The sequence below is a fragment of the Balaenoptera borealis genome (assembly GCF_965194805.1).
Source record: "Balaenoptera borealis genome assembly, chromosome: 1".
Lineage (NCBI taxonomy): Eukaryota > Metazoa > Chordata > Mammalia > Artiodactyla > Balaenopteridae > Balaenoptera > Balaenoptera borealis.
Window position 1 is genome coordinate 104742524 of NC_138860.1, and position 25555 is coordinate 104768078.

The window sequence follows — 25555 nt, forward strand, 5'->3', positions numbered from 1 at the left end:
AAAAAATTTTTAAAACAACAAAAAATGAAAGGACAAAAAGCAAATCAACTTCAAGGCAGTACATTTAGTTGTTTGCTTTCCACACAGACCATGTCACTATTTTTGCCAAAGCCTGCAGTACTATCACACTGCAGCAGGTTAAGTGGTAAGAGAATCTTCCAGAGCCTGAGAATGACAATATTAATATGCGCTGATTCTCACTGTCCTTATTTTGGAATTCTCAAAAAAGTACAGAATTTAATTACTCCATTTTTTCCTTCTTTCCAGGTTTGGTACATGGACAGTTATACTAACAATAAAATTGTCCGTGAGTACAAATCAATTGCAGACTTTGTCAGCGGGGCCGAATCGAGGACATACAACCTCCCTTTCAAATGGGCAGGAACTAACCACGTTGTCTACAATGGCTCACTCTATTTTAACAAGTATCAGAGTAACATCATCATCAAATACAGCTTTGATATGGGGAGAGTGCTTGCCCAAAGAAGCCTGGAGTATGCTGGTTTTCACAACGTTTACCCTTACACATGGGGTGGGTTCTCTGACATCGACTTAATGGCTGATGAAATCGGGCTGTGGGCTGTGTATGCAACTAACCAGAATGCAGGCAATATTGTCATCAGCCAACTTAACAAAGATACCTTGGAGGTAATGAAGAGCTGGAGCACTGGCTATCCCAAGAGAAGTGCGGGGGAATCCTTCATGATCTGTGGGACACTGTATGTCACCAACTCCCACTTAACTGGAGCCAAGGTGTATTATTCCTATTCCACCAAAACCTCCACATATGAGTACACGGACATTCCCTTTCATAACCAATACTTTCACATATCCATGCTTGACTACAATGCAAGAGATAGAGCTCTTTATGCCTGGAACAATGGTCACCAGGTCCTATTCAATGTCACCCTTTTCCACATCATTAAGACTGAGGATGACACATAAGCAAACGTAATTTGTGTTCATTGATCTAAACTGTGTCATCTGTGATAAACTCTATAGGACCCCTTCTGGTTTTTCTTTATAATAACTTTCATCATTTCTCCAAAGCATTTTTTGTTATAAAGTTGGTGTTTCAAAAAACATCTGAGCCTGTATAAACTAACCTGTTGGAAACATCTTAACTCCTAAATTTACAAGGCCTGTCATGTTCTTGTCATGAAAAGCACTAAAATGAGGTTAAATGGCTAAAGTCATAGTTTTACAAAAGATTAATGATCTGCCTTATATTAGAGTCAGAGATTAATGGTGGCTTAAATGCATGAATTTTTTTTTTTTTAACTCTGTCATTTTTTTACTGTCTTTTGCTCCACATCAGAAAATATTTTGGTAGGAAGTAGGAAAAAAAAAAAAGCACTTTCCCCCCATTTATTTCTAAAAAAGATTTAAGGATCTTATTTATATGAGAAAATATTATTAATCATTTTGCTGTTATACAGTTCTCTGATGCGGTGCTGTACAGTCATTTTTAAATCTCTTGCTAACATTTTATTGGCAATAGGTATTTCTACCATTGTAACCACCATTGTGCAACTGTATCTCTTCACTTCTGTGAAAGTAAGTAATATTTTTTATAAAATACACTGAAGTTTAATCTCAGTAATCATTATGGGTCACTTTTCAAGAGTGGTCAAAAAGGAAGTATCTTCTCAGCTTACCCCTTTGCATAAGCATTATAAACTAAAAAGAAAATCAAACCAGATTCCTTACATAGAGTCTTTATTTTACCCCAAGTTTACAGGACCACTGACATGGAATCCTAAAATTGATTCAGTAAGGATGAGTTATTCTGATCACTCCACTGAAAGCAACCCATATAGTTGCTTGCAAAGATGCAGTTGAGTCACAACTGACTTGAGTTGACTCTACTCATTTATTACACATTCAAATTCTGTTCTTTATAATTAAATATATTAATGTTTTAAATTAAATTTTACACACAACTGGCAATAATGTAATTTCTTGTGTCAGGACTCTAAAAGTACAGGAAGCACATGTGAAAACTCTTAAATATAAAATTTCTGTAATGTCATCTAGACTTATAAATTCTGGAGAGCTACTGGCAAGATTTGTGCAACAGAAAATTGTGGGAAAACTTGGGAGTTGTCTGTGTGGTTTATTGTATAAATAACCAATTTAGAAAACAAGATGGGACAGCAACCCCCTGTTACCCTGATTCATTGTGTGCAGAAATACTGTAACCAAAAAATAAAGCTTTAATAATATTTTATGTTAATAACATCAAAAACATATAATCAATATATATAAAACATGTCACTGAGTTTGGAGGTACTTTCCACATACTTACCTAAGGCAGTTTTATGGAAACTAGTGTGGGTTGGTTTTACAATTTAAAAAGCATATTCTATAATAAATAATATATAACTTAAACTGTTGTGAATGTTTAGTTTCACACATACATAATATCATCATTTCCTTTGTAAAGTAAGGATATAATAAATCAGATAAGGCATTGTATAAAGAAATAATACTTAAGAGTAATTCACTTCAAATGTCACAAGTAAAACATCATTCTCAAATATCTCACTGTCAAAACTATAGTATGAAAAATTCAATCTCAAAATTGTTAAAATTTAACAAAGATTTCTTTTTTTGCCTACAAAAAGTTAGCATGATTTAATGACCACTCTGGGTTCTTCTGCAATGCTGTCTTCTCTTTTAAACATTTATATATGTTCTCCTCTGCTTTTGAAAGTTAGAAAATTTATGGGACTCACTTGTCATTGTACACACACCACAAAAATAATCAGCCAATACTTTGTACATCAAGAGTTTGTATGAAGAAAGAAAGTCAATTTCAGAAATGAATGAGTTTTTAGTAGATGGCCTCTAGCAGATATCTGGGTCTTCATTACTTGTTTTTTAAAAAAATAATGTAACATGATATCACGTAAATTCAAAACCTCAATGATCACAGCTTTTTTGTGAGATGTATGGCTTGTAAAGCACTTTATTGTTTTCTATGTAAGGGTTCATCACCACATCCAGGTTATAGTGTATGTGCTGCTAGAGCAGGCACAGATTTTATTATTGTCACTAGAAGTGGGGTTGACATGGGTTTAAAAATGTAATTTGCATTAAACACTTAGTTTAAAAGCATTTTTCTTAATAAATTATTATCAGTTTGTGTCTGAAATAAATAAGAACTTACTCTAATCAGTTTTTTTTTTAATCTCCAACAAATAAAATAAATTTTATGAGGGAAATAATGACTATTTTAAAATCATACATGTAATCCAATCCATAAAGAAATCCAAGCTCAGAAAGTTTTAATTCTAAGTGAACTGTGTAATTGGAATTTTCTGAATTAACCAGATCATTAACAAACTTCCATGTCATTTAAATAATAATATGATCATGGTCTGATTGTGTTTGTGTGACATTTGTATTTGTAGCACTTGAGTCATAATATTTATTACTTGCACCTGCACTTACATCTATGCGTTCAGAAAATGACAGTGTGTTAGTGCATTACCAATATGTAGAGATAAAAGAGAAAATAATGACAAGTACCTATATGCCACATTCCATATAGTGATAAGGTTGTGATAAGATTTACCATGAACTCAGAATCTCTGGTTCCTATCACCATACTCATAGAGTCATTTCATCGTTATAATCTATAGTATTCTCTGATGAAATCTTACCTTCATAAAATTGATTCTTAGTCCTAACAAGAAAATGGTGATTATAACTGAAAATTACTACCAAACTTAAAATTACAACTTTTTCAAACAGAATTATTTTAAAAGTGTTAATATAAAATTGTACTTATGTTCATCAACAAATGAAACCAGTTATTTTTCTACTAAGGTAAATTATATATACATATAATTATACATATTATAATCTATAATATGTATAATTATACATATTATATATATATATATATATATATATATATATATATATATATACACACACACACACATATATAATAATCCCTTAGCTTTATTCTCCTTAAAAAGATTTTTTAAAAACCCTATCTGAGCACTCAGGATTACCAAATTGTTTCTTTCTACAAATGCTAAATTTGAATGCAACTGATAGCAAAATTCAAAGTATCCCTTCAAGTTAGAGCAAATATGAAAAATTATTGACATTACAGAGTTTCTAAAAGCCAAGCCTTCTAGAAATATGGGTATTTTTGAAAAAGAATAAAAAATGGCATCTTGCTGACTTGACAAGGTAGGTATGATTATATCCTTTACTAAACATACAATTTGAGTTCCTATGACAATATAAAAGAAATGTGAATTTATAGACAAAGCATACTTTTCCTCTCCATCATCACATGATTAGTGGACCATGAGAAAAGCTACTAAAAGTGGTCTACCTAGCACAACAGGCAGGGAGCATTAATTAAAATTTAGATGCTATAGGATGATACAAAGCCTTAATCTCTGACTGCTCATAGCTAGAAACAGTCATTTCTAGAAAGGCTCAGAGGCACTAAATATCATTCAGTTCAGTAGGCTGTATCCATATTGAAATCAAGATCATGGAATGATTTCTGTTTCTAAAATTAAGTAAGCTCAGCATAAATCTCTTAGCTGATAGTTTGTCATAATCAGTGACTCTTCATAAAAGGTCTTGAGCTTAATAAAATGTGTTCTTTTGAATTGCTGAACTCGAACTAGAAAAAACACTGTGAAAACATTAGCTGATGGAAGAAAAACCAACTTCACCAAACTCTTTTAGTTATTTTTCTATCAAATAATGAATTCAATTGATGGCAATCTCTTGAATAAAGAAAAGCATTTACTCTATTATTTAACCGGTCAGAAAGAAATCCTCCCCAAACTGACTTTACTAGGCTGATTTTTCTGAATCATACCTTAATATTATGTGATATAGTTTATCCCTCTTCATCAGGGTTAGAGGCACTTTAATCGTGTTTGGAGTCTGCCTTGTCTCCAAAGCGTCAAACTAATTGGCAGAAAACGTATCCTCTTTGAAGCTCAGTCCATTGATCGCCAAATAAGTTTTACAAGTATAAATTATTATTAAACATGACTTGAAAATAATATAAAAAAGGACATAAAGTTGTATCTTGTCAAGAGTACACAGTACTTTTCATAACTATAACCATCTTAAAACATTATTCATAGTTAGAGATATGAAGCAAAATGGTGAATATGAAAGAGATCTCAGGAATAGAGCTGCAAGAAATCTGCTGGTAAACCATACACACATACGCAGTTCAGTACAAAGTTACATCCCCACCAAAGCTATAGTCTTCCCAGAAGAGACTGCACACATTTTTAAAAAAATAATTAAAATATTGCCATAAAATATCATTCTTATCACAGTTAGACTTGGAAATATTGCATATCATTCAGACATTATCAGAAAGTAAATACTATATGACAAAAGTCTTGAAAATGGAGCAAAAAATGAGCTGATGAAAAGAAGCATTAGCCATTTTAAAGGTCTTCATGGGCTTACATTCTAGTAAGAACAAGCAGCAACAAAAATATTAATGAAAAATAAGTTTTGATTGTACTAACTGCTATAAAGGAAGTAATTCTATCTCATAAAGAGTGACTGGGTGTTTACTAGGGGCAGGGTGGGATAGGAGATCTTTGGGTAGGATAGTCAAGGTAAATTCAGTCAAGGAATGAAATGTCACCATCTGAACCACACAAAAAATTTTACCTCTTCCTTTCCATTCCTAGAAATCCATGGATCAAATATTTCTTAATATTTCTCTATTCAGAAGTTTGTTTTGTTTTGTTTTGTTCATTTTTTGTTTTTTTAACTTGGGAGTTCAAGGATACACTTCTGATGATGACTGAACTCCCTGAAAATATATGCTAAATTTAGTGTGTGCTTGCACATTCTTTTATGTAGGGGACTTATGGCTTTCATCACATTCTCACAGAAAGCCATGACCCAAAAGATCACCACTATGTCAATGAAATTTTAATACCAAATTTATTAAGCATCTTTATGACAAGCACTGAATGTCCGTCATCTGTCTTGCAATCCTCAAGAATTTAGCTTGTTTCAGAGAGGAAAGAAATTAACATCCTAGTATTACCCGTATTTTTTTTCTTCAGAAGAACGCAAGATTAAGTTGTTCCCAACTAAAAACAAAACAAAACAAAACCTCTAAAGGGACTTTTTTTATATTTGGACCAAATCCCATTATTTTTTTGTGATCCAGCTTTAGAGCATATTCTTGCCACATTTAGTGGCCAAGAGTCTCTATTATGAGGTCTGTCCTACATCTATTGGAGTCTGGAGAACATTCTCTTATAGTTCTAACGCAGCCTTTTAGCAGCACCATTAGAATCTGACTGGAATTGAGGAGATGTAGTGTGCTCCATCAAATTTAACTGCAAACTCCTCTTCTGAAATTAGCTACCGCAGCAACGCATAAACAGCAAAAGAAAAGACTGTAACACTTGCCTTGGTTTAGAAGCTATTGTGGTTGATATGCATGTAATCAACAGCTACAGAAAATAAAAATAATTTTTATTTAAAAAAATAACTCTAGTCATGTTTATACAGATAAAATCATGCTGAGTAGATAACTGAGGCTGCTTCCATCAGTGATATTTTGATTGATTTCTTTTTGTTCCCCAAGGTACTTAAGAAGACATTCATTAACTTCCACTCTGATATGAACCAAAAATAATAAAAATAAATATCTGCAATGTCTTTATTAAACTCCATTAGAAACTATTCTTGGAAGATGTAGTACACATTGAAAAAGAAGTTGAACATGTCTTTGTACAGGTAATGAGTTCTTATACTCAAATGACATTCTTGTCCTTCAGGTAAAGTCTGGCTCAGAAAAGTGGTTAAAATGTATAATTAATTTATTATTAGCTTTTTTTTTTTTGCCATTCTTCCTTAGAAAATGTACACTAAACAAATATAAAGAACCCTTTCCATTTCATTGTTTTCCATTTTTCAAGGCTATTTCATTTCTATTCTTTCATGTAAGGCCTTACAACATCCTTATGGAATAGGGAGGGCAAAACATATCATTCTGATTTCACAAATGAGTAAACGGAACATTTATGTTTCCATGTTTATATTTCTCCATAGATAGTTCACAGGCACCTCACACTCAGTATGTTTCAAACCAAAATCCTTATCTCTCCTTCACCTGCCCCCCAATCTATTTTTCCTTCCTACCCCAGTTAACAAAAATACCATCCCATCCACAACCTTGTTTTCTACCACACCTTTGGCTCTTGAAACACACCTGTCCCTTCTATTATCAGATTACTATGATAAATAAATAAATCTAATCATATCTAAAATCTAAATCAATGCTATTCCAGATATTTGTTCTCAACCATTATCTTCCAATTTGTTTGGTTCACTCACTGTTTCCTGCTCTATTCAATCAACCCTCTAATCTTCATCTCCATGCCCAGAGAAACAGATGCCCTCTTTGGAAACACCTCTTATGTTTACTGACCTCTGATTCCTCTCCTATATAATCAGCTTTACTTTTTGCTTTGGCCAAGGGCCACTTCCATCAGCTATGGCTTTATAGAATACTTCCTGATCAAGCAAGCTCCCTACTTTCCAAGTCAGATTAAATGGTGGGCTTTATACCTTTACTCATAATTCACATTTAAGACTGACCTCTTACTCTCTAAATTTGTATTTATCATTCAAAATTCACTTAAAATACCACCTTATTTCTGAAGCTTAGAAAACATCATTCTCTCAAAGTACTGATCTTATATTATCAAAATTATTACATCACATTTTAATTATTTGTTTCTTCCAAGTTAGTGTGGACTCCTCAAGCATAGGGACAATGAGTTATATTCCTTATATTTCCTGGCACAGTGTCTGATACAGAATAATCTCACAGTAAACATTAATAACCAAAGAAGTATAAGACTGAATGACAAGGTGACCACCTTCCCATATCTAAAAACATTGTTCCATTCTGAGAACATCGTAAGAAATTAACTTTTCCAAATTTACTGTATTGAAAATAAATTTCCATTTCTTACTAAGGTCAGATTCTAAATATAAGAAGCATAAAGACAAAACGGAGCTTAATTTACTCTTTGGTTAAACTGATCTCTCCAAATAAATTTTATTTCAAAAGTAAATTTTATTTCTATAGCTACCATAGTCATTTGCATTCTCACCTTAAAACTCATTTTTTTAAAAGGAAAAAGCATTTAAATTTTCACCCACTCAGTTTCTGGTTCCCTATTTTGCCTTCTTTTCTCCTGTAAGTAAAGACATCTCTTAGAAATATATGTCTTGGCAGAACAAACAGGGTTTTATCAAAGAGGCATGTGCTACCAGGTCAGGGAAAAGTGAAAGAGTCATCATTCTCCTCTCACGTGTTACCCCTTCTTCCTTATTCTGTGTTTTCAGAGGGTGCACGAACAAGAAATCTGATGTTCATTAATCTGTCAATGGTTCTAAGTAAATGCACCTTCTAAGTAACATTAGTGAAGATCAGTTCTTCCTACAGTGCAAGAAACTCTTCCAGAAGGCAGAATATTTGTTCTAAAATTAGATCTAACTGCATGTCTTTGAGCAAGTTTGTTGGTTTCTGTAAATGAAAGCACTGGGCTCTCAGTAGTTTTCAAAAGCTGCCCTTTAGAGCTTGAGGTTTCCATAGGGATCCCTCAGAGTCTACCACAAGGGATAGAGGAACTTAACTGAGGTGGGACAATGAACTACAAACTCCCCACCACCTCACCACCTCCAATAAAAGCAAACTCATTTTATCTACTTTTAAAAATGCTTCTAATTTTAAGCTTTTATTGCCAGAAAACATTTTTGTTGTTTTTTTAAAAAGTATAAAAGCCACTTACCTAGATGGTCCCCAAGTTTTCTTTCAACTCTAACCTTCTCCTAATCTGTTATTCTAAAAGATCAATAAAGGCTGTGCATGAACTGGGGCTTGGATGCTTGTAGATCTCAGACTCAAAGGGAAAACACCAAGAGGAAAGGAGAGATAAAAGTGAAAGTTTACTAATTCAGTTTCCAAAAGTTTCCAAGTAGTTTCTACAGAGTCACCTATGTTATGTTAAAACTAAGACAAACATTTCATATTGTTCTCTATTACTTGACTAAAACTTTGTTCCTAACTAGGAATGTCTGCTCCCCCAATAAATCAGTTCAAAATCCATGGTTCTTTTTTCTTTGCACTCCTTTTAAGAACTTATCCTCTCACATGGCTTCAACTACTACTTAATGACTTCCAAATCTGCGTCATGTCTCCAAGTTCAGAATTTTTATCTATTTAAGTGGTACCTACAATGCAAATGCTCCACCAATATAAAGGTGGCATTTCCATAAATGAACTTATCTTTCTTACACAAGTGTCCCTAGGGAATAAAGTCTAATCTCCTTAACACAATACACACAACCCTCCATCATCCTCAACAAATAAATACTTCGATTTCACTCCTCACCATTTCCCCCCTGCTATTCCTTCTCACTATAGCACTATCTGTAGTATCTTTCTTATCTGGTTAATTCTTGCCCATGTTTCAAAGATGAGCTTAGATTGTGCTTCTTCTAGGAAGCTTTCCTAACTATTCCCTCAGCTGTGCTATTTGCTCCCTTTTTGTTCTGTCATATTACCTGGTAACTGCCTCAATCACAGCACTTTTACTACAAGTGAGCATCTGTTTACTTGTCTGCCTCCCATTCTGGACTATGAGTCTCCTGGGATCATTTATCAGCATAGTATTCCCTGGCAAACTGTAAGTTCTCTATGTTGCTCACCTGACCAGCCAAATCATTGTATTTCTTCAATAATATCACTAATATCTTCTAGACATATTGAACTCTTCCATCACCCTGATTTCCTATGTCCAAACTCTCACTAAAATACAAAAAATACGTTGTTTTTTCTTTCAAAGGATTTTTCTTCCACCTTAATGACTCACCCCAATGTCACAGGTAAATAATACAAGGTCTTACCATCTTCTACCTACAAAATGCCAAATGTTGCTGGCAGATATCTCTGTCTCCAATCTCTCCTCACAAAATCTAACCTGCATTCTTCCATCAGTTTCACCTCAATAAAGCATTATGACACTCCCTGTTCATTAGGAAATCATAGCTTTCTGTTTCCCATTAAATCAATTTCAGGCTGCTCTGACTGAATCCACCTGTCATTTACAAATGTGCTTTCCATTATTACCCAATATACTTCCTCTGGCCCAGTCATAAAGTCTACATGCATAATATAAGCCTTCTTTCCTCTTAGCTTATATCCACATTCTGAATGTTTTCACTCCTCTCTTGTTATCAGAATCTTTGCTAATGCCTCTTGGCCAAATGTAAAGCTCACTTAGTCCAAATAATTCCACACAGAGCATCAATATTAAAATGTAAAGAAAAACAGGAGTCAGACAAATTCACAAGGAAATGTGTGGCTTTTGTTTCTGCAGGAATATATACTGATGTGGTGAAATGATTGTCAGGGAAGGACTAGGTCACATTTATAAAATGAACAGACATAAAACCTTGTCCTTGACCTTACAGTCTAATTAATTACTTTCCCAACTATATGTGAGCTGTTTTGTTAGACCAACCTTTGTCAGAAGCTGACTAATGATGCTATAAAATCTCCTCAAATAAACCCCATATTTGAACCAACATATCACTGCAACTCACATTGTTTATTTTGCTCTGGAGGAATGATACAATTTCTAGTGGTTCTAAGAAATAGAACCTCCTCTAGGGACTTCCCTGGTGGTCCAGTGGTTAAGACTCCGTGCTTCCAATGTAGGGGGCACAGGTTCCATCCCTGGTTTGGGGAATTAAGATCCCACATGCCATGCGGAACAGCCGGAAAAAAAAAAACAAAACAAAACTCTTAACTTCAAATGTCAAATAACAATAAAGAGAAAAAAGAAAAAAATAGAATCTCCTCTAATGAATCCCCAAAGGAAACTGGACTATTTGTTAAAGAATAAACAGCTCTGGACTACAATGAAATTCCTCCTTGTGGCCCTTAACCTTCCTGGGGCTTTCTTTAGGCTGATTTTGAAATGTATTATGTCTAAGCTTGAAACCCCAATATTTCAGTTCCACCAAAACAAGGGAGGACAGTTAGGATCAGAATGCGTAATAAAAAAAGGAAGGAAAGAAATCAGACAATGGGAGAAACTAAAATAAAGCTCAGTAAGAAAACAGTAAGTTTAGGTTGTACACAAGCTGATTCTAAATTGAGACAATCCATCCCCTCAGTCAGGGGAAATATTTATGGTCTATCTACGAAATTCCAGGTGTACCTATTAAATAAGCTAGGTACTAATTACTGTGGACACTGAAGATAATTAAAGGCAGACTTAGGGACTGCTTTTATGAATGCTGCAGTCCATAGTACTTGACTAGGTGTGCCATGAATTTCATAAAAGTAGAAGGCAGATATGGACCACTTTGTTAAATGCTTCTTGATCAAACGCAGATGCAAGATTCAATTTCATGTCACTGAATCTGCTTATTTTCTCTACTTTTCATAGAATGCCAAACAACAAGTAAGCTCCATCATGGTAGGGATCACGCACGGTTGCTTTAATCATGTTTTTATCTGCAGTGCCTAAATTAGTGCCAAGAATATAGTAGTATCCCAATAAATAACATTTGAATGAATGAATGAATCAATCAGTCATTGAAAATCAACAATTATCTCAGTCAGAACTCCAGACTGTGCATCTTAATGTTTGATATAGTTTAGTTGCTTATTTCCTAATTAGCTTTTGAATTGCTTTGAATTTTTTATATTTATAGTCATAATAGAATTAAATACTTGTTTGTTTAAACACAAATGATTAAGTAGCTGATTAAGAGAAATTCCAAGTCTTGAGTCTACAATAACACAAGCCAAATACCTCAGTTTTTTACCTGTCAAGCAGTAACAGTGGAACAATATGCTTATTACAAGACTTTCTATAGCTATTATCACTACTACTACTAATAATCATGCTAGACCAACAATGGTAGGAAAGATTGATAGTATCTGTTTGCACTTCTGTGGTCAGCCTTTTTTAAAAAAATCAAATAACAAAGACAAGTATTTTGAAATTTGGGGTTGGATTTCTTATCGCTTCCTTTATTCATACTCATGGAGTGATGAACTATTGAGAGAGAAATTTGCTTTCTAATAAGAACTGAGATATATTCATTAGATTTTTCTTTGTCAGAATTTTATTGTTCCACTTTTATAGCGAGGTTGTTTAGCCCTTCTTATAGCTAGCAAGCAATTGGAAATTCCTTACTTTTCCCTAAGAGAGATAGAGATTCACAATATAAAGTCAGCATTTCCCTAAAAATCATCAACATCTGTTGCAGTCATAAGTAACCTGCCTTTAGAGTCTCCCCAAAACATCCTGCAGAGCTTTGCCTACACCCACTGCTTCAGCCAGAAAAATAAAATAAATGCCTTGTGAGAGTGATGTAATGGTCTAAGGGAACAGAATACAGTTGAGTAAAGAAGGCATAAAGTTTGAAGTGCTATATATGACATAGGCACTGATTTTGATTAAATTAGGTGTACTGGACAATTTGCTGATGTTCCAGTTCTGTGTAAGTTCTGATTCCCCTAAATGCCACAGAAGTACTATAGTATAAAAAGAGGATAAGGAAAAAGAAGTTAAGTTCCAAAAAGTTATCCTTTACATATATATGCTATGTTCACTTTATTGACGTACCAAATTCTTAAACCATATAGGGTCTTCAGTTCATGTTGACACTGTAGATTTTTCTTTTCTATAACCTAGACCCTCATAGACACAGGAGTTGTAAAGTCTTATCTTACCAGCAACTTACAGATATTCAAATGGCTAGAGTGCAGAATTTAATCCCCAGAAGATTCATGCTGAGCTTTAATCCCTAGCAGAGAGAACTGCTCCTGCCTTTCATGTCATCATCAGGAAGGCTGTGTCAATATAATTCCACTTTTACTGAATGCCATCTATAAACTACAAGCTAATACTGAATCCTCCTTCGGTAAAAGAGGATTTTTACTACCTAACGTGTTCATCTATGTGAGATATAGGTTTCCTAAGATACACCTGTTCAACCTGAGATACAGTTTCCCTAAGCATAAGAGATGACCATGAAACAAGACTTCACAATTCTTTATAAAGTATCTTAGTCAATGCTGTTTTTAAAAAAACAGAAATATTCAACAAGGTTGACATTTTGGTTATCTATCCAAAAAAGTGAGAAATAAAGCAAACAAAAAAAAATGTAATCTGGATTGTGTATTAACTCATCACTACTCCCATTGGCAGGGGTCAAAACGGGGTCTTGATTACTAAGAATAAACTTTTTCCCTCCCCTATCCTCCTGGTGTCTAATGCGGAAGAGTGAAAGGGAAGGCAGAGAACTCTGTGTGCCCCTGGCAAAAACTCTCTGCCTCCCCAATCCCCACGGTCCAACGATCACAGCCTGTGGTCAAGTCTGACATCTTTATTGTCCAAGAAACCTAGGACTGTACGTCACTCCAACCTGCTATGGCATTGCACATCCACTTTCAGACTTCTGACTCCCACTCAGAGCGTCCTCTAGAACTCAAAATCTGTCATAAGCAAAATCCCCTACCTTTCTAACCTCCACTCTCAATGTTCCCTTCACCTTGATCAAACTGAAACATGGCTATGGTACTAGTTTCTGAACCTTGCTCAATTTCTTGGAGAGATGTTTGTTGGGTTTTTGTTTGATTTTTCATTCTGTTCTTTGGGATCTACCCTCAGAGATCCTGAGTTAGTTGGTCTGAAATGGGGCTCAGCAACAGTATTGCTTTTAAAGTTTCTCAGGAGATCCTGGTACACAATCAGTGCTGAAAACCTCTGCACAATAAATAACAGAACCTGGTCTAATAGAAACCTGGTTCTCCCTGAAGAACATGACTTCCCCTCTCAAAAGAGGGCTATTTCTTCTCCCAGCAGTCCTCAAACACCTGTGTGTGAAGGTCAGTTTGGGTACTCTCTGCTCTTCGTTGCTACTTATTGTCCCTTCATGCTAATGGTGCCACAACTCAATTTTGAACCTCTTGTCACCAGGTTTCACCACGTGTTACAACTCTTTGTAGAATCATCTACAGACCCTCAGGTCTCACTCTTATTTTTCATAATTCTGCATTTTACCATCACTCTCTTTAACACTACTACTGTAGATGATCTTCTAGTACTGAAGCCCCTCAATTCCTTGACCTCCTCTCTGCCAGTGACCTTATCCTGAGCCACTTGCTCACACGATCATACCCCAGACAAGAGTGTATATACACAAATTGTTTTTCACATGGAAACTTCCTCTCTTCAGAAGGTTGGCATCTTCCTTACTTAAACAGCACTGCTTTTTTTTTTTTTTTAACCAAAAAGCAAAAAGTAATCAATTTACCAGAAAAAGAACTGGGGAACTGAATCAACCCTATAAATTGTAGTGTGGGAGTCATCACATTTCTGGACCAGACTATAAGCCAGATTCCACTGCTATTACCTCAAGGTATTAGAATTTTTACATATTGAATAATTCTTGAAATAACTAAGTCTTTTGCCACAGATTACATTTTTTGTCATTAAATTAAGAATTAGACTATGCACTCTTTGACACAAATCACAGCAATATATTTTTGGATCTCTCTCCTAAAGAAAATAAAAGCAAAAATAAATAAATGGGACCTAATTAAACTTGAAAGCTTTTGCACAGCAAAGGAAATCACTGACAAAATGAGAAGACAAACTACTGAATGGGAGAAGATATTTGCAAATGACAGGACCGATAAGGGGTTAATATCCAACATATAAACAGCTCATACAACTCAGCATCAAAAAAACAACTCAATTAAAAAATGGGCAGAACATAAAAAGAAACGAAATTGAATTATCTGTAGTGAGGTGAATGGACCTAGAGACTGTCACACAGAGTAAAGTAAGTCAGAAAGAGAAAAACAAATACCGTATGCTAACCCATATATATGGAATCTAAAAAAAAAAAAAAAAAAAGGTTCTGATGAACCTAGGGGCAGGACAGGAATAAAGACACAGACATAGAGAATGGACTTGAGGACACGGGGAGGGGGAAGGGTAAGCTGGGACGAAGTGAGAGAGTGGCATGGACATATATACACTACCAAATGTAAAATAGATAGCTAGTGGGAAGCAGCCACATAGCACAGGGAGATCAGCTCGGTGCTTTGTGTCCACCTAGAGGGGTGGGATAGGGAGGGTGGGAGGGAGATGCAAGAGGGAGGAGATATGGGAATATATGTTTATGTATAGCTGATTCACTTTGTTATACAGCAGAAACGAACACACCGTTATAAAGCAATTATACTCCAATAAAGATGTTAAAAAAATAATAATAATATCCTTAAAAAAAAAAAAAAGGTGAGAAGAACCGAATAGACATTTTTCCAAAGAGGAAATGCAGATGGCCACCAGGCACATGAAAAAATGCTCAACATTGCTAATCATAAGGGAAATGGAAATCAAAACCACAAAGAGATACCTCATACTTGTCAATATGGCTATCATCAAAAAGAACATAAATAACAAATGTCAGGGAGGATGTGGAGAAAAGAGAACCCTTGTACATTGTTGATGGGAAACAGTATGGAGGAGCCACTGTGGAAAACAGTATGGAGGTTTCTCAAAAAACTAAATATAGAATTACCATATGGCTCAGCAATTCCACTCCTGGGTATATATCCAAAAAAACCAAAAACACTAATTCAAAAAACATACATGAACCCCAATGTTCATAGCAGCATTATTTACAATTGCCAAGATATGGAAGCAACTTAAGTGTCCATCAACAGATGAATAAATAAAGAAGATGTGGCATATATATACAGTGGAATACTACTCGACCCTAAAAAGAATGAAATTTTGCCATTTGTAGCAACGTGGATGGACTTGGAGGGCATTATGCTAAGTGAAATAAGTGTCAGAGAAAGACAAATACTGTATGATATCACTTATATGAGGAATCTAAAATATACAACAAATTAGTGAATATAACCAAAAAAAGAAGCAGACTCACAGATATAGGGAACAAACTAGTGGTTACCCATGGGGAAAAGGGGGAGGGGCAATATAGGATGGGAGAGTGGGAGGTACAAACTAATGGGTGTAAGGTAGGCTCAAGGATGTATTGGACAACACAAGGAATATAAACAATATTTTGTAATAACTATAAATGGAAAATAACCTTTAAAATTGTACAAATTTTTTTTTAATTTTTTAAAGAATTAGATTATGATCCAGTTCATTATAAAGAGGTTTGACCTATAGTTACATGTATCACTTGCCATAAGGAAACATTTCTTTAGACAATTAGTCAATTTTCCAATTAAAATAAATGTGTTTCAATCATCATGTTTCACACAGGAAAAGGAAAAATGACTTCAATAATTGCACTTTGCATTTCTATAGCAACATTCATCTAAGAAGCTCAAAGCACTAATTTAATTAAACCTCCAAATATTCCCATGAAGAGGTGTTATTATTTCTATTTGACAAAGGCATAAATGAAGTCACAGGAAGATTAACTCACTTGCCTGTGGTTAGGCAGTGAATTAGCAGTGGAAGTCAGAATAAACCCTGAAATTTGGCCAAGTTGTTCTCTATAGTCTGGATCAACGATCTCTCAGTATCTGTAATTTTTCCCAAAGTCTCATCAGCTCAACTCCTGCCTTTCACTGGAGCATTAGCCACTTTTATTCTTCATGAGTTGGGGGAATCTGAAGAATAGATTATTCAAAAATGCTTCTGATTTTAATTCTTGTATTCCACTTTCTGGGATGGCATTCATTTAGGGCAAACTCTGGTGGTATTTTCTTCCCTTTTTTCTCAAATACTCTTTATCAACACATTCTCTCTCTTTTTATACATAATTAGGTGGCCTAATCCCAGAAAGCAGGGCTGTTTGCTTTTAATTAAGGAATGAATTGTACATCAAAATTTCATGGGGAATTTACAGCATCTCCATCTAATCTCTTAATGAAATGGATCTGATAGCTGCTCTGTTTGCATTAGTCACAGCACATGCTGTATATGAATTTAAGAAGTGTATTGAGCAAACAAAGTTAAAATACACCAGGAAGTACTTATTATCCAGGGAATAAATATTTAGATATTTTCAAGGGCAAAAAGTCCATCATCATGCTTAATTATTACAGAGAATCATCCCATCTTTTTCACAAGGCAGTTTCTTACAATTGCTTTCTAACCTTTCAACCAAGGAGCCTATAAGTCCTTTTTAAAAATGTTTTTAGAAAAATCCATTTAGAAAAAAAGTAAGTTTTAATCTCATCTAGTCACATAATATATAGATGTTGAGACCAATAAAGTCAAATGGATAGAATTAAGATATGTTATTTCTTACTATTAAGTAATACATTAATCAGCTCAGGCTGACATAATAGAATATCACAAACTAGACAGCTTAAATAACAGAAATTTACTTTCTCACAGTTCTAGAGGCTAGAAGTCCAAGATCAAGATGCCAGAGGGCTGGATTCTGATGATGCCTCTCTCCTTGGCTTGTCCTCACCTGGCCTTTTCTCTGTGCACACACACAGGGAGAGAGATCTCTGGTGCCTCTTCTTCTAATAAAGACACCAGTCTTATCAGATTAGGGTCCCACCCTTATAACCTCATTTAACTTTTAAGACCCCATTTCCAAGTACAGTCACATTGGAGGTTAAGACTTGAGCATATGAATTTTGAGGGGATACAATTCAGTCTATAACAAGTAACTTCCATCTTAGTCAACGAAGAAGAAAAGACCCACTGCTATGTTCAGGAAACCACACACACAGGGATAACCCTAATCAAAAGGACATAATTTAACATTCCAAAAATATATTTAAAAATTTAAAAGTCTTTATTTCCTTAAAAGGAGGGTAATTCCATGGTTCACTGCTAAACTTTAATTCAAATTCCACTTTCAAACAATTTACTCTCCGACCCAGATCCATTCACCAACACAACTGCTACTCCAGGCCTAGGAAACTCCTCATCTGAAGCCCACTCCTCTTTGAGTATGTTCAAAACACAACTCCATTTCAGTCTTCAAAAGGAAGCAATATCACATGGCAGAAATTCCATTCATATTATAAATCAAAAGATCTTAAATTTGGTTTTAGTTCTAATATTCAACAACACTATATAGTCTCAAGAACTAAATTTAACATCTTTGCCCTCCAGCTTCAACTTTTACTATTAAATCCAGATTCAAAAATATCTACGATTGAGAGGTTGTGAGCACTTTATGTATTTAAGGAATAATGGTAAATTACAATGGTCATATATTTCAAATACATTGAACCATTTAGACCCATTTAGAAGGAGGGAAGGATAGATGGAAAGACATGGTACTCAAAATATAAGTATCCTTATTTAATCCTCAATAATATGCAAAACAAAAATCCCTTAGAAATTTCTGGCAGTTTCTTATTTCTGCTGCTTAGCCCCACCAAAGCTAATAGTCTGTATGAATTTGAATAGCCTATATAATTTAAAATGCTTATTTGGTAATTTATGAGGTATTTCTTTCTAGAAATGATTTCACATTTATACTCTATTTTTATACCCGTTTATCTGTTCTCATGCATTTTGCACATATTCCCATTGACGATTTCACATTGTATCATACATAATTAGTTACTTGTGTCTTCTTCATCTATCGTAAGCTTCTTAAAAACTCGGATCAATCTTTCATTTAAATGTGTTTCCTCAGCAACTGGTATAGTGCCTAGAACATAGTGTGACTCAAAACGTGTTTAAACATGTAGAATATTCCTCCAGTATTGCAAATAATAATCTGATTTCCCCAGATGTCTAAAGTGTTTATTCTTGAATATATATCTATATAGAGAACTGAGAATTAGATTATAATATATTCAAATTCCCACTATTTTTAAATTAATAACATTTTTGTCCTTTAGAACTTCATATAATCTCTAAATCAGGAGTCTCCATAGGTCACGTGTAAAGTCTTCAGGCCTATAAATTTGTGTACTAGTAAAAAACATAACACTATTTGGAGGGGTAGTACCTGTTAGTGATCTGGAATTGAGAAGTTGAAAAATGGATTATCAATGATCTGTGGAAGTATTATTTTCAAAATTAACCTAATGCAAGAGTATTTTCCACTCTCCTAACTGTCAAAAGCTATCAGAAAGCTAGAGGAAGGCATAGCCATAGACAGACCATCTTAAAAGACGTGAGAGCCAATATTCTGCCTCCTCAAAAAAACAAAATAATAAAATTTATGTCCATTTTTGATAATACAAAATGTCCAAGAGGACACTGGAATTTACCACTGACAGTCTTGGTGTACTAGAATAATCTGATTATGTTCCCAATAAAGTAGGCCAAATCAATGAAATAGTCTTAGATGTAGATGAAAGAAATATTTTAAGAAAATATATACATTTAAAAGATTTCGCACACATAAATACTATAGTGGTAGACAGTCTTCTGTCACATTCTCTGCCTGAGGAAAAGGAGGCTCATGTAGGTCCCAATGATGAGCTAAGCCAATGGTTCACAAAGTATGGCCTCCCGTCAATCAGCATCACATGGGCACTTGTCATAAAGGTAAACTCTTGCGCCCTCTCTCTAGACCTACTGAATCAGAAATTCTGGGTTGAAGCCTAGTAATTTGTGTTTTTAGAAGTCCCCCATATGATTCAGTTTAGGCTTAAACCTGAGAACCACTGGTCTAAGCTCATAGCTTTAGCTGATGGTAAAGCCTTGGTTTCAATGCTTTAGTCCCATCTTTGCTTCAAGTACAATACCTTGATTTTGGCCTTGATGCAGTAAACGAAGGCTTACTGTTGACGTTAACAATAACTTCAGGAAATAATGCTAAACCTCAGCATCTACTTTCTTAGCTAAAATCTATCTTGAATACATTTTTGTTCACTGTGATTCATATAAAGAGATCTGATTTAAAATCGTGAGTTCTCATCTCTCTTTTTTCAACCAAATTCTTCATATAAATCATTCTCATGCGTTTATTTTCATATTGTCCCCTAACTCTCTCCAGCTTTCTCATTCTGTTTCTGTTGTTTCCATTTTATCTCCTCTTCTCTGTCCTCTTTATATTAACCATGATCATTGCTTACACCTGCTCTAGCCCAACTTACCTTAGTGAATGAATTTTAACGCCAAGGTATATATATAGAACTTGAAACTGCAAAGGAGATTTATAGTTCGGGGAACATCATCTGGAGAAGGCCCTAATTTATTTTCTCAGATATGCAAAATTTAGATCTCCTATGCCTGTAAAACCGCCTGGAAGCAGCAGCAATTGTAGTTCACAGGCTAGTCTGCACGAAACATTTAGACCAGACTCTAAGACAACAGGCACTCTTTCCCTCACCGTTTTCCCCCAGGGAAGATTTGAATATTTTGCTTTCTAACAGAGAGAAAAGGAAATTAAATTAGACTATCACAAATATAAACAAAACCAGAATGTCCTTCTATATTAGGAAGCTGTGTCCATCACCAGGAAAACTGAAGCAAGCTTCTCTTTCCATCTCTGTAAGTAAGATAGACACTTTGTTGCCCTATAATATAAGTAAAGTAGACAGCATGTTCCCTTTGGGAATATCCCTAGAAACTATCACTGTGGCAATTTTTAAAAATTCTTTTCAAAGATAACCCTGAGAACAGAAACATAGCTGAGGAGTTGCTGTGTGCTCATGACTCCAGCAAGCCCAGCTGAATCAGCCAGGCTGCCCTTGCACACTACTGAGCTATGTCAATCCTGCCCACTTCTATCACATTTACCTTTATGCCACATACAGTCATGCAAGTCAGAGGGCATAGGATTCAGTCAAAAGCCCTGCCAAATTCAAGTATTAGTTCTACCAGTCACTAGACAGAGCACACTGCATAAGACACATAAACACAAAAATTTAGTTCTCTCAGCTGTAAACGAGAAGCCTGATATGGCCATTCCTCCCACAAGGAAGTGTGAGGATAAAATGAGTATCAATGGTTCTCAAACAAAGCTAAATACGATCCCCGACATATGTTCCACAGTGTCTGGAAACGTTTTTGGTTATCACAACTGGGACGGAAGACAGGATCGTGGATCTAGTAGATAGAGACCAGGGATGCTGCTAAACATCTTACATGCACAGGACAGTCCTCCCCAACAAAAAACTACCTGGCCAAAATAGTCAACAGTGCTAAGCTTGAGAAATTCTGGATGAGATGCTTTGTAAATTAGAAGAACAGTTATTTAACAAATATTCACTGTGTGTCAGGCCCTGTCTTAGAAACCAGATAGTGTTCTTGTGTTAAACCTAAATGCACAGAGATGAGATACTAAGGTCCAACATGCTTCCATCAACCCAAAAGGACTTAATTTATTTCTTTGACCTTCCAATGCTGTGCTCAGTGCCTTCAATATAGCATTATGTGCTACACATGTTTTGCTTGCTTACTTAACTGATGCAGTCAAAACAAATTGCAAAGATCCCTTAAAAACTGCCAATGTTTATTTTGTGTCACAAGTATCCCTATGTCAGACACCACCATAGATATTCAAGAGCTAATAATCTGGTTTACTATCTTCAACAGCACTTATCACAATGATATGGACATAACATATGTAGTCAATAAACATTCCAGAATCATTGTGTGATGATATCATTAATTTTTCTGGATCAGCAAAAAAGGATTGAATGATGTATCAAAGTTTAATCATAATCAATAATGAAAATCTTAATAATAATTTACACTGATGGACTCCTTACAATATGCCAGTCACTTATGTTTATTTGATCTTCACAACCAACCTCTGCCCCCATTTTACATGTAAGGAAACTGAGGCACCGAGAGATTAGGTAAGTTTCCCGAAGTCAAACAGCTAATTAGTGTTAGAACTGGGATTTGAACCTCAAGATAATATGGCTCCAGAGTCCACGTGCTTTATCTACCACACTATTTATCACTGAAGCCTAGAAGCAGCTAAATCCATATAGCAAAGCACAGCTATGGAAGACATTCAGCACAGGTAGAATTAGTAAATCAGCTCAATTCAGGAAAATATTAAAATGAAATAGTGCCCACCTGATTGACAGCTGCCCGCATTAAAAAGGTGCTGAAGTATTTGGGCCAAGTCATAATTGAAGTTGTAGCCCTTAAAAAACTGGGGCCCTTGGTTTTGATCAAACTGTTTAAATGGCCAAGTATATGACCTTGTTGTTGCCAAACATATGTTCACTGCAGGTGATATCTCAGTAGATTTCTGAAGGAGAAATTGCTACTTTCACTTTGCTCCTATATATTGTGCAAAATGGTCCATTACCTCTGGTCCCGGCAATAGGGAACTTCAAAGGCAAACAGAGAAGGAGAAACACTCATCCGAATGGCAAGCAGTCAGTAAGCAGACAAGGTAAACAGGCACACCGTGCAGGCTTGGGGGCATCAAGAGCAATCTCAGCAATTGCTTCATCAGCTTTCCTGTTTTCCCTCTTACTTCTGCCAAATGCGACTGGATGTGATGCAAGTCCTCCACGATGAAGCAGGTTCTCTTCCACAGAAACACGCCCACATTTCTCTCCTTTGGCCCAGAATGCACAGGAGCTCAGTCTAGTGTCCAGAACTTTGAAAGTAACAAAGCCAAAGAGAATAGCCTCCTGGTAAAGAAACACTGGACTTCACTAAATCAGATGTTTTGTCTGTTGAAATTATTTAAAGTCAACTGTTTTACTCTGGTCATCAAATTCATTTAAAACAAGTCTGTCTTTTTTTAAAAATTGCTGAGTATAGAAAATAGCTTGATTTATTCACACACAAAAATCTCATTATAACAGTGTTTACGATATGGCTCGCTGACCAATCCAACAAAACATGAAGCTATGAACAACAACAAAAAAACTTTTCTACACATCACATAATTAGCCCATAAAACAGATGTTCATTTTTTCACACAATGTGAACATTCTTAAAAAACATCACTTTATTGCATTTAACTCTAACATACTCAGAAGTGCACTTTATAATATCAAAATAAAACTGTGCCCAAAATGTTAGCCAAAACTTGAAAGCATATAGTGTAGTGACTGCTACAAATGTTTTAATCTTTGAAAGAAGAGGCACAGCTTAATTTGCCAAAGTCACTAGAGATTAAATTAAAATTTATCTAGTCCTCAAGTCATAATCATAGGTAAGAAATAAATGTGCATTATGGTGACTTGAAACTTTTGAACATTTTTATGTAAACTAGCCTACCTTTCTCCTCATAAAGAGCATATAGGGTACCTATGCAGAAATCATTTACTCCAGTTAAAACCTGAGGGGGCACCGATGCAGAGAACTTAAGTAACTCCTTGAGAATCACCAATACTAACTGGTAGAAGTGAGACTTACACCCTTGTCTCGAGTCTCAGTTCCATTACTATTCTATTAGACCCACTGCTCCTCAGTGCCCTGTGATATGCTTTTAACTTGCTTGCCAAGAAATGAGAACATTAAGAGCAATAATTTTATTAAATTATTTCTATCTTAAAGAATTGTCTTAAAAGACAATAAATTCTTCCTATCTTTTGTGAAAATGTTTTTTTAATTAAATTACAGTGATAAAAAATGGTAGCTGTTTGTATTTCTGAAAGGTCTTTCCTGGTATCAGTCTGAACTCCCTCTGTTGCACATATCTAAAACCTAACTCAAATTGGTTTAAGCTAAAAAGAGAATTTACTGGCTCATGGGATACTAAAAAAAATCCATGGTTGTAAAATCAGATATGGCTGATTCCAGGATTCAAATGATGTTTTCAGGACTTGGTCTCTCTTTATCTCTTGGCTCTGCTTTGTTTTGCTTTTGCTTTTGTTTTAAGCACAAAATTAGCTCTTTAATTTTTTTTCTAATTTACACTGTGCGGTGACAGATTTTTTTTCTAATTGAGGTAACTTTGGTTTATAACATTATATAAAATTCAGGTGTACAACATTATAATTCAACTTCTTTACACACGACAGCATGCTCACCACCCAAAGTCTATACAATTGACCCCCTTTACCCATTTTACCCACCCCCACCCCCACCCCCATTCTCCTCTGGTAACCCACCAATCTGTTCACTGTATCTATTTGCTTGTTTCTGTCTTGTTTGTTTATTTATTGGGATTTTTTATATTCCACATATGTGTAAATCATATGATATTTTTCTTTTTCCATATGATTTATTTCACTTAGCATAAAATCTGCTTTGTTTTTCAAAGACATTATTCTCAGATTTCAGATGCCCTTAGAAGATTCAAGCTTACATCATCCTGACTGCTAACTCTGCTAGTGGAGAGAAAAATGCTCTCTTCCTACTAGTTCCAGAAAAGTTTTATTGGGTGTGGTTAAGTCACATGACTAACCCTGAACCAATCATTTGAGCCAGAAGATGCAATAGTCTATTTGTCCATCCATAAACCCAGAGACAGAGTCAGATCCTTATGAACAACATGCAGTAATCATGAAGAAGATGTGATCCCCTAAGAAAATCAAGGTGCTATTACCAAATAGAAAGTGAATAACTTCAAGTTAAGCAAAAACATCAGCTATTCACTAGTCGTGCCAAAATAATACTTTGATATGTTTCCTAACTTCTGAAGAAAAGTTATAACTCCCTCAAAATTTAAAGGCTAGAAACTGCCATGTTAGACTACATGCCCTAATAATAAGCAAACTTTTATGATGCCTACCACGTAGTCACAAAGAATCTTTGGAAACTAAGCAAATAGTTCAATATTCCCTGCTTTTTTAATCAGCTGTTTAGACATCTCAAAATTCAACTTTTCTTCACTAATAGCCAAACATGTCAATTAAACTTCCCCTCCCCAAATTTTGAAATATAAAGACAACCCAGCTACCAAAAACATTGTTGTCTATGAGCTAAATTTTAATTTACTCCTACCAAAAATGAGAGAATAAAGAAGAGAGGAATATTCAGCCATCTGCCAGCTCTGCTCCTAAGTCATACTCTGCTTAAGGTGAACAAAGGGACTCCAATTAGAGACCTGGTACTTTTTGAAACCTGTAGGTTCTCTGTGTTTGGAAAGTAAAAAAAAAAAAAAAAAAAAGAAAGAAAGAAAAGTGTTAGAGTTACGATGCTCTTTGAGAATGGAGCAAGAGTACTCTTTTTTTAAAAAACTATAAAACTATGTTCATAACTGAAATTTAGTCCAAAGAATTTATTGGTATATTAACTCTTGAAAAAGAAGTCAGGTTTATCTTTCAAGTAACATCATTATTTCTTCTATGTTTTCTACAGACTGCTTCAAGCTCTTGCATATTCCTAAAGATAGCTGGCTTTGGATCATTAACCAAAATTTCAAAATCTTTTGAAAGGGCCCAGTAGGGTTTATTTTCTTCAAAATATACTCGATCTATTGACCATAGTGTCTTCACAATATCAAGACAAGAAAATTTTAAAATACAAATGTTTCATGTAGAAAGAATATCTAATATAAACAGAGCCTACTGATCTTCCTGTGGATAACATAAACTGATGGAGACTCTGAAAGTCTAGACACTGAAACCCTCTATTGCTCCTAAAGCTAA

General features: G+C 35.0%; 1 protein-coding gene across 2 annotated transcripts in view; it reads left to right on the forward strand.

Annotated features, from left to right (window-relative positions):
• Nucleotides 1–25071, forward strand: part of OLFM3 (olfactomedin 3) — a 221187-nt gene extending 196116 nt beyond the window's left edge. For both annotated transcript variants that reach the window (XM_082385714.1, XM_082385715.1), the window contains exon 6: nt 268–25071. In XM_082385714.1, coding sequence (XP_082241840.1) covers nt 268–945 — 678 coding nt within the window. In that variant the 3' untranslated portion in view covers nt 946–25071. The remainder of the gene's footprint in view (nt 1–267) is intronic.
• Nucleotides 25072–25555: the final 484 nt, after the last annotated feature.